Here is a 15,529-nt window from a genome sequence, read left to right as displayed (position 1 = left end):
GTAACATGTTCCTAATATGGACACAACTCCCTCCAGTCTGCTCAAGAATGTCTGTATGGTGGAGTTACAGTCCGGGGAGGAAATAGTAGTTTTAAAGGGCCACTTAGCTGGAGTATATAATAAATGTGCCTCCGCTGAACTATAAACTATAAAACTTGATTTCTTCAGTTGTTTATGTTGTTGATGAAAAATGCAATTGTTTAATGGTGGTAAATCAAGCAAAACGTTTTTTGTTAGAAAAATGACACTGTTCTACTACAATATTAGATGAAAGTAAGTATTTTATGCAGTGCATGTTTTGTTGCATGAAGTAAATGATAACCTGCCTTTACTCAGGCACAGTAAAACATCTCCAGCCAGATCTTCATGGCAGAAGGATGCGCATGGACCAAACATGTGGCTCTCATCAAAATTGATCTAAGGTAACAACAGAGTTCATGGTGTTCGTTGACTATATATATATATATATAACAAGTCGTGTTCAGTAATTGGTTACTGATTTAAAGGTTTTTGTGAGTAGAAGAAGACACATTTATTGTAACGGCATGCTATTCGTAAGAAGCCGTATTAAACAGTCATGACCTTACCTCCCTTCTCATCTTCATCCTGACTGTAAACACATGAATCCTCACTCTGGTTACAGTCAGACGTGTGGGTCTCTGTGTTTGGATACTCTTTCACGTAGCTCAAAGAGATGTTTAGACTTGATGACAGAGTTGATACAAAAGCTGGCATCTGCTTTTTTATAACAGGAACACCTTTTGGGCATTTCATCATCCATTTGTAATTGTAATGGATTTACTTTGAGGGTTAAGTTCACCGGCTGCATGTATTTACTTTTGGGTTAAGAATGAGTCATCTGGATGCAATTCCTCTATTCATTACCAAAGAAGGAGAAAAGTGAGGGCCAATACAGAAGGACAAAGTGTGTGAACTAAACAAGTCACTTCCTCTTCTGTAAACAGCAGGCGTGTTAAAATATTATAAGGATGGTTAATATAATGCATGGAGATCTCTTCACAGCCTGCCTTAGAGGGGCCATATTGTTGAGTTTCAGGGCTCGTTGATGCAGAAAAGTTATGACTTTATTTTCTTCTTGATCCCGTTTTGCCTCAAGTGCTGGGCCAATAAGAACTTTACTAAGAGAGCTTGTGAATTCCTGGTTGAGGTCATTGTTTATGAGAGCTTAAAGAGGTTTGGCTCGTGTCCTTAAGTTTTTTTTTTTTCTTTTTTCTCTCCTCCCTCTGTCTTTTAAAGCTGCGTCGCCTCCTCAGATTGTACCTCTCGGCTAAACCCACCGGGCACACTGCTGCTGGTGTCGACTGAAAGACATCTCATCTGTGCGCTTTGGAAAGGTGAGTCCGTATCCACAGCTGTGTTTCACTGACAGGATCAGGCAGCTGTTAAACAGGGAGGCAGAAGACGTTTATCTCAGTTATGTGGTCCATTTAGGTCCAGTTATGTCTAATGCGTAATTGCTGCTTTCATCTTATCGGATGGAAGTTTCCGCCAAATTTAGAATCAGTTACAACTTCAGTTACTCACAGAGGGTCCTGACTGGAAAATACTGAAATGCGCGACAGGTTCCTTGTTATTGGGCACGTTGCGATGCGCAACAGGTGATGCGCTTTGTTTGACACTGCAAGCATTTTGTACTCTTTTTATCTATCTGCCTACATCTCTACATTTCCACCATACATATTAGTGTTCCATTTTTTGGGGGGGGCAATTTAACTTTTGCGCTTTTTATTTCAGGAATAAAGCTTTGCCTTTGTCCGCGGTAGTTTTGATAGGGATTTCCTTTTAAAGTGAAAAACAATGTTGCTGTTACTAACCAATAGTAATGGGATTTTTTTAACGTGTATTTTCAGTTAATGCTTCTTTATATTTCTACTTCACTGTATTCCACAGTTAATATATATACTTTTACTCTATTAACATATTTAGATTGTAAATTTCTATTAAGATTCTAAAAACGAAACTATGATTACTTTATAAAAACCTGAGATGAACAGTTACAACCAAAACCACCCAAAAGTATATAAAGCATCTAACCCATAAAGCTACAACATTAAAGTAATGTTAACATGTTAGTGCATCAATGATTTTGAATATGTTTTGAACTTGATTTTATTGTTCCTTTCACTGAGGTAAATTATCTATATACCTCATCCATCACTTCTCCCTCATATAAACTGTCATGTCTGATTGTAACCCGTTCAATGTAATGTAATGCCAACTCTAGCACAAACAGAAGCTCCAGCTAATCTTATAGATCAAATGGTGTATTGTGATAATATTATTATTGTACTGCTGGCATAATGACCAGCAGAGCCCAAAGGCACCATGAAACTGTTAAAACATACATCTGCTCACCATCTCCTCCCTTTCTGGTTTGGGTGGCTGCCAAACCAAATGCATGATGTCATTAAAGAGACCTGGAGATTACGGTCCTTTCTCTGGCACACTGGACCTCCTTGTGGCTCCAGTATGACTTCACCATCCTTCACCAAAAGCCGTAAAAACGTTGTGCTTCACTGAGTAATGAATAAATCCACTTTCAAGTCGAAAAAACTCTTTCTCTAAGTTTTTTTTTAAACAGCAATTTAAAAATCACTTTAAGAATATCAGATTTATCTTTGAAGTCTTTTATTTATAATTTGTGGATTCAAATCGGCAGATTAGTGTGAAGGCTACAAATCCAACTGTTAAGTTACACATTATTCATTCTTAAAGCCAGGTATGTATAATTTATATCAGTCTTCTATGAAGCTGTTGCATGTCAGTGCCAGTGGCATCTCGTCTCTATCAGGCCAGCAGATGTACATTTGCCACACTTAAGGCGTCTGGGAGCTTTGGTGCCTGCAGTTTATTCAGGCAGAAGCATGCCTTTGTTGAGTGGACAGTTTCATCACTTCTTTTATTCTTGCAAACTGAGCAGAGAGACAGACAGAAGAGAGAGAGAGAGATGGGATGTGTCTGAGTGTAGATGACCAAGCTGATGAAACACATGAAACAGCGCTCTCACCAGCCCTGCTCACTACTCCTAAATAGGCAATGCTGCCTGGTTGTCTGTGTGCACTCAAAGAGCCGAGTGGAGGCAACGTTCTCTCTTGTGAATGTCAAACTGCTCGTCACTAACTGCTGCCCTCTCTCTTTTCCCACTCTTCAGCGCGGAGGAAAGCTCATGAATTGCACATGATTACTTTGTGAATAGAAGAGGAGGAAAGTGATAAAGAAATGATGAAATAGTGAGAGCCACAATACGAAGGAATGAAAGAGATGGAGAGGGCTGGATGCCTCCTGTGAGGCTTTTAAAAGAGGAGAAGTGGTAGCAGTACTTGGATGCTTTACTTAAGTAAAAGTACCAATATCAAAATACAAGTTTACTCTGTTATGTAGTCATACACTCACAATTTTATCTAAGTAAATGTACAAAAAGTTATACAAAATGTACTTGAAGTATGAAAAGTAAAAGTACTCCTCATGCAAAATGGCTGAATTTACTTGAGAGTATTACTCAGATTAATGAATGTGTAAGCAGTATTCTACTGTTGTAGTTGGTGGAGTTGGAACTGATTTGGACTTCTTTATATACTGTTAGGCTGAAAGTGCATAATGAATCAATTTAAGATTTTTTTTTTGTGTATAAATATTCTAGAAAACTATCTAGTTACTACAGCTGTTAGATCACTGTAATAGAGTACAAACCTACAACATATACCTCTGAACTGTAGAGGTATGAAAAAGTTGAAATAGTGCAGTCAATTAAAAGTACCCTTAAGTTAGGTAAATAACAGAACTTGAGTAAATGTAGTTACTCTCTGCTACTGATGTCTGTTAGTGCGAGGGTAAGAAGAATTGTGTTTTTGACCATTTACATGTAGAAGCTGAAAACCTAACATCACATGTCACAGAAATTCACATGCACTGTGCACGTAGAATGTATGCTTCTTCAGGTTTTATGTGCATCCTTTCTGACATAATAGATTTAAAGTCACAAAATATTGCTCATCAGTAAGAGGGACCGACTTTTTCTGTGTTTAGAGGCTCGAGTCATGTGAGACCAACGAGTGCTGAAGTGCTCGCTGGCTTACAGTGTGGGCTTTATATGAAAGTGCTTGTGCGTGCGTGCGTGCGTGCGCAACACCCAGAGCCATATCTGTTGGACAGGAGTATTACTTTGTTGATAGCGTTCCCCTCGTGGCCTTTTGTCCACACATATTTGACCTCAATGTGTCAGGGTCTTGCAGCCACACCCTGGTTTCTTCATTCCCTCACCGACCTTATGCCCGTGTTGTAGTACAGCTCTGTGTCTGTCCTGTTTGTTTTGTTGCTGTGCATGTGTGTATGTATGTATGTGTGTGTGTCTGTGTGTTTGTGTGTGTGCACGGTGAGTCACTGTTTCCCTGATAGAGGTAACTGTGTGTCTCAGTCTGTTTGCTCTGTTTGCCCACTAACCAGATTTGGAGTGGTGACTGAGACACATGGATGTCAAGGTCAAGAGGTCACGTTGAGAGATGAGCTCTCAGACACACAGACATAACTTTTGTTGCTGTTGGTAACCATGAAGAGAGTGTGGGTGCATGTTCCAGTCACACTGAGTGATTTGCTATTATGTGTTCCGGAAGTACAGGCCAGATATCCTGTTTTTCTGTGCCTGCAAACTCCAAATCGACCACTTAGAGAGGTGATGGGCTTGTAGCCAAGCGGCAACACCTACCAAAAAATGCACGTAACGCATTGCATATCACGATAGGACGTGTGTGAGAGAGTATGTCTGTTTCTTTTACTGGCAAGGAACATTTTAAAACCTTATCGTCATTTTTCAAACCTCTCAATTAGACGCATCACCAGCTACGTATTTAACCATGATTCACTTCTTCGGAAAGAATGTATTTATAGTTTTATTTATTGTTCCAGATGATCAGCAGTTCATTTTGCTCTATTAAAAGCGCAGCTTTAGAGGTGGCAAGTGGGGAGGTGGGCACTGCATTCCAGCTGCTTATCTATCAGGACAGCAGTCCGTGGGTAGATTTAACACCAGAACACTGTGAATATGCAGCAGACTATAAGAAACAAGATGTATTTTATATTAGTGCTCTCAGAAACTATAACAATTTTTTTTTCCAATAAATATTTTCAATTGAAAAATGTGGAATCTTTCCATCACTGGACATTAGGTGTTTATATCAAATGTCAAAGCAGGAAATAATTTTCATCAGATAAATTAAATAGCAATTGAATGCAGCATGAAAGAGCTTGACTAAGACTAATTGATTTTGCTTTGCTCGATATTTGAGATAACAAATTACGACAAAGACAAATTGCCCAAATTTCATAGTTAATATTCATGATATTTATACAGGCTGTTTGGTCCAGTAACATGTGTCACTTCACAGTCCCTCAGAAAACAAAATAATCTAATATTTGGCTAATTAAGGTTAAGTGATATTAACATATATTTTCTTATTACATACAAATAAAATACTTGCCATTGGAGCATGGACCTTTATGTACATAGTATTTAATAGCATTTACTTAGTTATCTGAAAAGTGTTGTCATAAACCTATGATACCTATGGTTGTTCAAATGATGCTATTGCTACGTTTGCTTCCATTGGATCAAGTAGCACTTGCTCAATCGAATGACATTCAATTGTTTACAATGGGATTATAAAAGAGCTTCTTAGATGCCTTAAATACTTTATTCTGTGCACTGTTTATTTATCTGCTGAATGCTGATGCTCATGGAGATGTACATACATTGTTTTCCTTAATTATCCCCTTCATAACTTTTCAGTTCACCATCAACATGATCATTATTCCATATGAGTATTTTGACAAACCTTCGACTGTATAACTCCACATTCATTCTAAGCAAGGCTGAGAATTGTTAAATGGAGGTAAAGAACAGATAATGTGTCTAGTTATATATTAAACAATCTGAAACAAGAACATTCTCACTGTTAACAGGAGTGTAAAAGAAATAGAGGAGCAGGAACCGATTTCCTGACTGGGGAGGTTTTTGAAGGTCAGGAGTCATGGCGCCTTCCTGCTCATTAATTAGTCCTTGTGGGTTTAGGGTAATTGGGTGACGATTAGAAAAGGACAAACGCAATGCTGTGCTTCGTGGTAATGGACCAAATAAAACCCTTAATTACAACCAGATGCCCTTTAAAGAACCAAGCACAGCAAACACACACACGGGGTAACTGCATTGATTTGTTTTGTGTCTGACATATGAATACGTTTGTTTAATATAGTTAAGAGATGAGTCCTTTAATGTTTCCTAACTGAGTTCTGAGCCTAACAACTTTATTTCTGACTTTCAGTCTCCTCTCATTCCCATTATGATCCTATATTTCTGTATTTAAGCTCGTCTGACTCTAAAGGGACAAACCAATCAGAGTAAAGTGCCATCTGTGGAGCATTTGCTCTACAGCAGAATAGATAATGATGGTCATGATGGGTTTTTATCATGAATGATAGTTGGCAGTAATATACTTATAATATTGAACCCAATTTGAAGAAGCTATAATTAGTATTTTTTATAACTACAATGGATGGATGGCTTGAATTACTGCATGTTATGTGAAAGTCGTTGACCCACGGAGAGTTATCATGTTACCCTGAAGTATCTCCGCGCTATTTTTAGCTTCTTTCAGCTCTATGTTTTGGTTTTTCAGCCCACAACTTTACTGTTTTGATTCACTCTCACACTGTCTCTCACATAGCAGTTTTTAGCGCACACATCTCTAAAAACTCATTGGTCACTACCTGCTCAGTAACAGCAGACTGAGAAAATTAGCGACTTGTTGGTGAACATAGTGGAGCATTTAGCAGCTTAAGAGACAGGTATATCTCTCAAAGAACAGAGCTAAAAGGAGAATGTATATTGGACGTACAATCATCAGCTGACCAGAAAAACAACTTTAAATTAATATTTATGTTGCTTTGAGTCTGCCTGATGTGTACATTTGCTATCAAGTTCACCATATCAACTTAAAAGGTGATTCAATGTCAGACTTGTGCCAGGAAATCCATTATTGCAGTGTTTAACTACATGCATTGAGTAGGATTTTAAAGTTCCAAAGAAGCTGGTTCCCATTATATTTTTTATTCAGCTGCAATTTAAACTATCATTCTTTTTAATCTTACGGCATAAAACTTGTAAATTATAACCTCAACATCGTCATGGTTGTTGTCAGTCTGAGTAGATAAACTACCGGATGAGAAAATATTTTCTCTGTGAGAACATTCATTTTTCAGAGGAGAGTGTTCATGAAGTGTTTTTGCTTTCTATCAGGAATGCGCCCGGTGTTTCCTGAAGCTTTAAAATACATATTTTTTGGAGGAGAGCAAAAAAAAAAGTTCTCCCTTTCTAAAATATTCTGCTCTGGCTCACTTAGTTTCATTTAGTTTTGAGCATAGCACATTGTCTTTCAGAAAAATTACTTACTGTATAGGTATTATTATATACTGTATTTGTACAACTCTCCAGCACTTTGTCTCTCCACAGCTCAGTCAATAATATCATCTTGCTCCTCTTGTGAGTCATCCCTCTAAACTATGATGTAAAGTGATCCATCTTGTCATCTCTACATGTCCTGCACACTCTAACAAAACATTTTAAGTCGGGGCAGTGGGAGTATCTGTTGTCCCTCATGGCCATCATTCAAAACCTCTTCTTTTTTTTTTTACCTTCTGATGTTACAGCAGTGGATTCCAATCTCTATCACCTAATCCATCTCCTCATACTGTCCCTCATCTGCTCTATTCTCTAATCCATACCCTAAAAAGGAGTGGAGGGTTAGGTTAAGGGTTGGATTGGGGCGTTGGGTCGGTTCACAGTGGGGTATAAACTGCCCCCCATAACTTAACGAGTCTTATGATCTCTGGTTTTGACCCTCTGTGGATGCTACCGTCTCCTCCTGTCCCTCTATTCTCTTCTTCTACTTTTTTTCCACCTGACTGGAACCAAACATGGCCTACAGACACTCAGGTAAAATAAAAAGTAACTTGTGCCAATAAGGATGCAGAAGTTATTGAATATGTTACTAGTAATCAGGTGCAAAATGGAAAACCTGTCTATTGGCATGTTTCTATTCAAAGTTCAGGAAGGATCGTCTTAGATTTAAACTGAATTCTTAAAACAATTTATTAGCTCAACTTTTTAATTAGCTTTGTGACGATGAATAATCAGATATTTAGCTTTAGAAATAGGAACATTAAATCCTTCATTTCATCTATTTTACCAACTTTGAAGATACATGGTTTTCACTGGACATGGATTCAAAATGTTTATATTTGTCTTATACAATGCAGGATTGTACAATGACATGTATAACAATATAATCTAAGTTTAAAGGTTCTCTTGTCTTTTTGGAGCTTTAGTTGATGTTTCGTTGATTTGTAACACGTTCAAACTAAGTTTTGCACGCCTACACTGCTTGAATGCCCAATTATTTGTCTGCAGTCAAATGGATGTCAAATGAACTGAGTCATCGAATGTATATGATGAAGTCATCTTGTAATATAAATCTGTAGTCTTATATTTGGAGAATATAAGACTACAGATTTTTTCTCCAAATCAGCATGATAGCAAGATGTGAATATGTTAAAATTACCTGATTCAGCAGGAAACCTACTTTCATAATGGAACAGAAAGCTTTGACAATGAACTCCCCACTGACGTCAGGACAGCAGAGTCGCTGCCCATCTTTCGGCGCAGGCTGAAAACTCACCTCTTCATGAAGTACTACCCTGAGCCTTCCTCGTAGCACTTATTGCATTCGTATTAGTTTGTTGCATTTATTGTATTCGTATTAGTTTGTAGCACTTATTGTATTCGTATTAGTTTGTTGCACTTATTGTATTCGTATTAGTTTGTTGCAATTATTGTTTTCGTAGTAATTTGCTTCTGAACTGTACTTTTGCTCTGGTTTATGCTTTAAGATGCTTGTTTAAGAAAGGAGATGCACTTATGACTTCTGGTGACTAGTAGTTCTCTTTAATACCTATGTTGAATACACTTCCTGTAAGTCGCTTTGGATAAAAGCGTCTGCTAAATGACTGTAATGTAACGTAATGTAATGTAGCAGTTGATTTGGCCGACATACTGTCTGCATCACTCTGTCTTTGATCATCTCTCTCTGCTCTGACTCACCCACCAATCTGGTCTCATGTTGACCTTTTTTGCTCCCCAAAGGGATCACAGTGGTACAATCCACTCCCCTCCACAGCTTAGCGTCTGCACATACCGTGCCCTTTGACAGGGGGCAGCTGTCACTCTGTCTGTAACAAAAGATTAAAGTTACTGGACGAGACTCAAGTGGAACCACAATAGCTGTGTAGTCCCAGTAGTCATCTCTTTGCATCCCTCTCCATTTGTCCCCTCTGGAAGGTCAATCTGCTTTAAATAGAGTGTGCATGTCTAAAATAGATCCCTGGGCTGGCCGGGCTCAGACATGAGACCCGAGCATTGTGTGTGAGATTTGACAGTGTTGTTTTTTTCCTGCTTTAGTTCCATGAAATGCTACGAGGTGAGAGTAGGCGGATTGGGGGGTGTGAGGGCTCGGTCCAGTCTTTATCCCCGGAGCACAGCTGCAGATAAAAACTCCTCTCCCATCTATCCATCTCCACAGAAACACATACCACGCTCAAGGGGAGGGTCATCTCTGTCACACGGCTGTTTACCACGTCCCACTCAAATAGCTGAAGTCCCCTATCATAAATATTGTCCTTGTTCCTATGGTTACTAGGACAAAAATTCCATTCCCCCAATTGTTTCCTCTATTTGTGCTTACCGGATTAAGAATGATATATATGAATCACTTTTGTTAAAGTTCACACATCGCTCAGCTGCCCTCCCTGACATCCTGTGTGAGAGAGAGATGCTTTAAAGTGATGTAGATAAAGCATCCGCTCACTCCACCCTACACACAGTTGTTCCAGGATGCTACTCAGGCTGCTCCCATGTGGACGCCGCCTGTGATGGGAACGCAGGAATGTTGATGAATGAAGTAGCAACTAAAGGTCTAAAATGACCTGGCTAAAATGCAAACAAAAGACAAAGTGTGTGCCAGACTCGGAGGGGGAGGTCTTTTTAGGGGAGTGAGCCAGACAGTCTCAAAATTATGACATAAGCTCTCCAGGGAGGGCTTGGTAAAAAAGTCTGCAGGCCAGAGAGCACGCAGACAACAAGCAGACATCTGTTGGCTGCCTTTTTTTAGCTTCACTCACACTTCTCTCATCAGGTTGGAATGCTGCTGTTAAAGGTGCATCTCACTGTGTCTTACTGATATAAACAGGAAAAAAAGTAAAAATGTACTTTGTCCAATATGTGCACAGATTTGTTTTGCATTTTTAAGGCACAGAGGTTTAATTTCTAATCATTGAATGCTGATTTTCATAGTTTTTTTTGTTCCTTATTTCTTTTGTTCTTTTTTTCCCTGAGCTGTAGTGCACTTTTAATCAACTATATGGTGTTGCGAGTGCCATATGAATAAATGTATTAATTGACTTGCATTGTTGAGGATGATAGAAAAGGCGACACTGTCCCCATCTGGCAACAGTCGTGTAGGGAGAATAGAAGCTGTGTGAGTCTGAAAGTCTTTTTTTTGTTTCCGCAGGTCCCAAGAGTTATCTCACCTCCACCATGACTGATCGCTTCGACTGCTACTACTGCCGGGACAACCTGCACGGGAAGAAGTATGTGAAGAAGGAGGAGAAGCATGTGTGCACCAAGTGCTTCAATAAGCTCTGCGCCAACACCTGCGCTGAGTGCAAACGGCCCATCGGTGCTGACGCCAAGGTGAAACACAGTGTGTCTGAGATTGTGTGAGTGGAAGAAAAAGCATGAATACAGGAGGGAGTGACAAAAACAAAATAGAAACATTTAAATAAACAACAAAAATGACAACGTAAATCGCTCCGTTTTATTTTGACATTTCTATACTATTCAAAATCTGATAAACAGAAATGTTTAAAAATGCAATAAACAGTATTCATGCTTTATATGGTAGCTAGTAAACTACTATGAATAATTTACTTGGAATCCAAACTCTACAGCTATATTTAATTACATTAAAACCATCCTAGTCTAATGAGTTAGTAATTATTTGATGTCTTTGTTGTTTCTCAGCAGTCAGTTTAGTTGTTTTCACAATTCACTTTTTGGTTGTTGTTTTTTGTGACAAATCCCCAAAGATGCATATTCTGAAGATAGCAGGTACAGCAAATGTACTTTGGGACACTGATTTTCTGAAGATAACAAAAACAGCCAATTTGAAGTTTTTTTAGATCATGCTTTATCCATAAAGTAACACTTAACACTTAATAATTCACCAAATTTGGAGATGGATAGTTTTTATTGGAGAGTAATGTGATGTCATTAAACAACTAACCGAACAGATCCCAAAGACAACATTAGACTAAATACTTTGATAACATTAAACACATTAATCTATTTGTGTGTTTGTGAGACACAGAGAGAATGATGATGTAATCAGTAGATTTATGGTCTGCTCGTAGGCCTTTTTCCCAGAAGACATTTTAATAACATTAAACAAAGCCCTCGTTCTACTCAAGTGTTCCAGTAAACCGTGACAGTTACAACATGAGTCAGCAGGAACAATACCAGGACCCTGAAACTGAAGCAGCTAAATAGAATCGACCATCATCAAGTTTATTATTTTCACCTGTGCTCTTCCTACTGTAACACATCAAAATGTCATTTTGAAAAGAGATATTTCTTTAATTTTAAGATGTCTGCTTTTGATGTTATTGGGTTATTTCAAACCCATAAGAAGTGAGGATGCATCTGTGTGTATCTGTTCAGAGAGCTCTCAGTCTCAAGCTGTTACACAACCTGTGTCTCATCCTGCAGTGGCGTCTGCTTCCAAAATTCCAACCAATTGAATGTGATGAGGAAGATGTCATTACTACTAATGAGGCTTAAATACTTTACATCGCATTTCCACCATCTAAGTCTCCTAACTCCTCCATGGCTTGCCACTTACCAGTCCAAACGCCTGCCACATGGGCTTGTTCCTCTTCTGTATTCTGGCCCCGAGCCTCAGTCCACATGATGAGTAGACAAACTCCACTTTAATGAGGTCTGTTTGAAGACTTAGTGAGGGCACCCCGGCTCAACCCGAGCTTCCTCTCTGTGTTTCAGGAGCTGCACCATAAGAACCGCTACTGGCATGAGGACTGTTTCCGCTGTGTCAAGTGCTACCAGCCGCTGGCCAGCGAGCCGTTCAACGCCAGGGATGATGGCAAGATAATGTGTGGCAAGTGTGGCTCCCGGGAGGATGGCAACCGTTGCCAGGGCTGCTACAAGGTGGTCCTGCCAGGTGGGTTTGCTATTACACGTTTTATTTTTTAAAAAATGTTCGCCATTGATCTTGTACTGTGAGCGTTCTACATGGGCAAAGTGAAATTAGTTTTGCTTGAAACGTTTCTGTATTTGTATTTCTTACTGGTTTAAAGTGGGTGGGCAGGAGTTGGAATGAAATGTGATGTAAACCAGTCAGAATTTAGGCGAATTTGAATAATAATTATGATAAATGGAGGCTGTTTTGCACATGTTAACAAACACTGTGAGTTAAGTCTGATTGAAACAACAGCACAGTCCTGATGAGGCAGATTATCTGGGGATTTTTTGAAGCACGATTCTCTTAATTTATATTACATAAAGGGGTTTTCCCTAAACTTTGACCCTGCTAATTGCTTATTTAGTCAGAAATATTTAATAAATCTGTGCAAACTTCTCTTACCTATGATTCAATCTGTTTATAATGCTATTTTGCTATCCCAACCTCTCTTCAATGATTACAAAGATATAAAAAAAAATTACATTTAGAGAAACGAGTAAAAAAGAAAATGCACAAAATATCTGAATTATTTCTATTTGTGAGAAAGGTGAAACCAAAAAAACATTGTGTTTCACTCAATATAAGCATCATAAGGCCTCAATTACTATGTGGTACAAGCTGATGAAAATGTATGTGATAATGTCAGACAGTGTGCAACAAAATCATTTTGAAAACCATAACACTACTTTGTGTTTTTAGGATCCCAAAACGTGGAGTACAAAAACAAGGTGTGGCATGAGGAATGCTTCACCTGCTTTGAATGCAAGCAGCCGATCCGCTCACAGAGCTTCCTGACCAAGGGTGATGACATCTATTGTGCTCCCTGCCATGACAAGAAGTTTTCCAAGAAGTGCTTCCACTGCAAGCAGGTGAATAGACAATGATTATGAATTGTAGTGTCCTGGCTATACTCTGTAAAGCTGTGGTGCAGACAGTTCATTAACAGCAAAATGAATGATATTCCAGCTTTGTAGTGTTTGAGATTATGATCAGAATGTTCCTTTGTCCCTCTAAGCCCATTACCTCTGGAGGGATCAGCTACCAGGACCAGCCCTGGCACTCCGAGTGTTTTGTGTGCAAGACCTGCCGTAAAACTCTCGCTGGAGCTCGCTTCACTTCCCACGAGAACAATGTTTACTGCGTGGACTGCTTCAAGACCGATGTGGCCAAGAAGTGCCATGGATGCAAAAACCCCATCACAGGTCAGGGCAGCATGAACATTATTTCTTGTTTGTATGATTTATGTTGCACTTTCACTTGCACTTATATCTGGATTGGCACATATAAGGAATGCATGGTGGGATTAATGGAAAATTGTTTTGTAGCTGCATTTCCTTTCCTTCCTGCACAATAATAATGGCCTCTGACGGACTACAATCCACTGACAGATGACTCAGAGAACATGATGAATTTTAAGCATAAAAAATATTTTGGAGGATGAGTTGCAACTACCACAGATGATATCATAAAAAGTTTCAGTGTGCCGGCACAGGAAAAGTAGATTTCATGTTGATACGATGACTACAAAAAAATATGACAAACTATACTATGACTTTTTGATTACATTACATTATTAAGGGCTAACAAAACTACAGTATGTCTTCTAATATTCCTTTTTTTAGAAATACTATATCATTTTATTCACACTATTTTATGTGTAGTTTTATATATATGTTTTTGGCATTCTTAATAACTTACTATACTATGAAGTTTTATGATGTTATAATGACATACAATACCATTTTTATACAATGCACATTTGCACTATATATCATTTTTTACTATATTCTTAATATGTATTATTGGATGACTGGATGCTAACATATGAATTGTTCTCATACAGTAACATGCAGCTGAACTCCACATCATCACATCATGTGTGTGTGTGTGTGTGTGTGTGTGTGTGTGTGTGTGTGTGTGTGTGTGTGTGTGTGTGTGTGTGTGTGTGTGTGTGTGTGTGTGTGTGTGTGTCAGTGTGTTCAGACATTGGATTCTTCTTTATTTAGATATCTCAATATCACCTTAAAACTTAATTTCAGTTTTAAGAACTCAAGGTCTGTATTATGCTTCTGTTATCTGGAAGCATCATTACCTGTCTTGCACTGCTGACTGACAGATGTCCTTCTGTCTCCGTCTCTGCAGGGTTCGGCCACGGCACCAATGTCGTGAACTATGAAGGATGCTCCTGGCATGAGTATTGCTTCAACTGCAAGAAGTGCAGTCTCTCGCTGGCCAATAAGCGCTTTGTCATCAATGGAGATCATATCTACTGCCCTGACTGCGCTAAAAAGGTGTGAACTGCAAATTAGCCTTGCAGAGGTTGCTGCTTAAAGTGGAATTACGCCCAAACAGACCTTTAGACGGTTAATTTGCAAAAGAACATATTTTATTAGGGAGTGAAATTCAAAATTAGAGAAAATGTTTTTCTGTGTGAATTTACATAAAAAAAAGTCAAAACAGTACACTTCTCTATTTGAAGTTGACCGAATATAAGTTTTTTTTCAGCTAAATAAGCACTAGTTTGAGTCATTTATTTACATATACATTATTGCAACTTGTTTCAGCGTTGGATTCTAATATGGCAACATCAGTTATTTTGTGAGATTGTGATGTGTAACATTTGTCCAATCTAATCCAGGATCCTGTGCAGCTTTATGAGACAAAAGCCTTTTCAGTGCCTTACTGTAATCTATCAATCAATAATATCTTCTCACATGCATACTGCTCCTCATGCATACCAGCTTTCATTAATAATCTGTTGCATTTGTGTTTGAATCAATTATGAGAGTTTTCAAACATGTTTAGAGTGACTTTAAATTAGAAGTTTGAGATTGATGCTTACATATAAACTGCTCATATATTCAAAACTGTGGGTGAAGTTAAATCTAAAACAAGAATAAAAGGAGAAAGTGGTTTGAAGTCTCTTATTTCTATATTTATGATATACTATAATTTGACTTTTTACAAGATTTTATGACATATTTTACTACATTTTATGGCATAATATACATTTGATTTACATTTTTATAACTTTTTATGATTTTATGACCCACTACACTATGAACTTTTATGGCATGTTATACTATGACTTTTTTGTTAAATTGTTTTGACATACAATACTATGACTTTTTTTATAACTAAAATATTAC

At 38.3% G+C, this 15,529-nt stretch overlaps 1 protein-coding gene across 1 annotated transcript; it reads left to right on the top strand.

Moving 5' to 3' along the window:
- The first annotated feature begins 404 nt into the window (after nt 1–404).
- On the top strand, nt 405–15,293 carry fhl1a (four and a half LIM domains 1a). The gene is made up of 7 exons (XM_054597379.1): nt 405–422; nt 1,258–1,355; nt 10,635–10,816; nt 12,182–12,359; nt 13,080–13,249; nt 13,396–13,582; nt 14,523–15,293. The coding sequence occupies exons 3-7, from the start codon at nt 10,661–10,663 to the stop codon at nt 14,675–14,677; spliced, it is 846 nt and encodes a 281-aa protein (XP_054453354.1). The 5' UTR covers nt 405–422; nt 1,258–1,355; nt 10,635–10,660; the 3' UTR covers nt 14,678–15,293.
- Nucleotides 15,294–15,529: the final 236 nt, after the last annotated feature.

The sequence above is a fragment of the Anoplopoma fimbria genome, chromosome 4, assembly GCF_027596085.1.
Source record: "Anoplopoma fimbria isolate UVic2021 breed Golden Eagle Sablefish chromosome 4, Afim_UVic_2022, whole genome shotgun sequence".
NCBI lineage: Eukaryota > Metazoa > Chordata > Actinopteri > Perciformes > Anoplopomatidae > Anoplopoma > Anoplopoma fimbria.
This window is presented reverse-complemented; position numbering and strand designations above follow the sequence as displayed.

Coding starts and splice junctions, on each gene's coding strand:
- fhl1a (XM_054597379.1), top strand. CDS start 10,661: ATGACTGATCGCTTCGACTGCTACTACTGCCGGGACAACCTGCACGGG. Junction 12,360..13,079: donor CTACAAGGTGGTCCTGCCAG/GTGGGTTTGCTA, acceptor TTGTGTTTTTAG/GATCCCAAAACGTGGAGTAC. Junction 13,250..13,395: donor AGTGCTTCCACTGCAAGCAG/GTGAATAGACAA, acceptor TGTCCCTCTAAG/CCCATTACCTCTGGAGGGAT.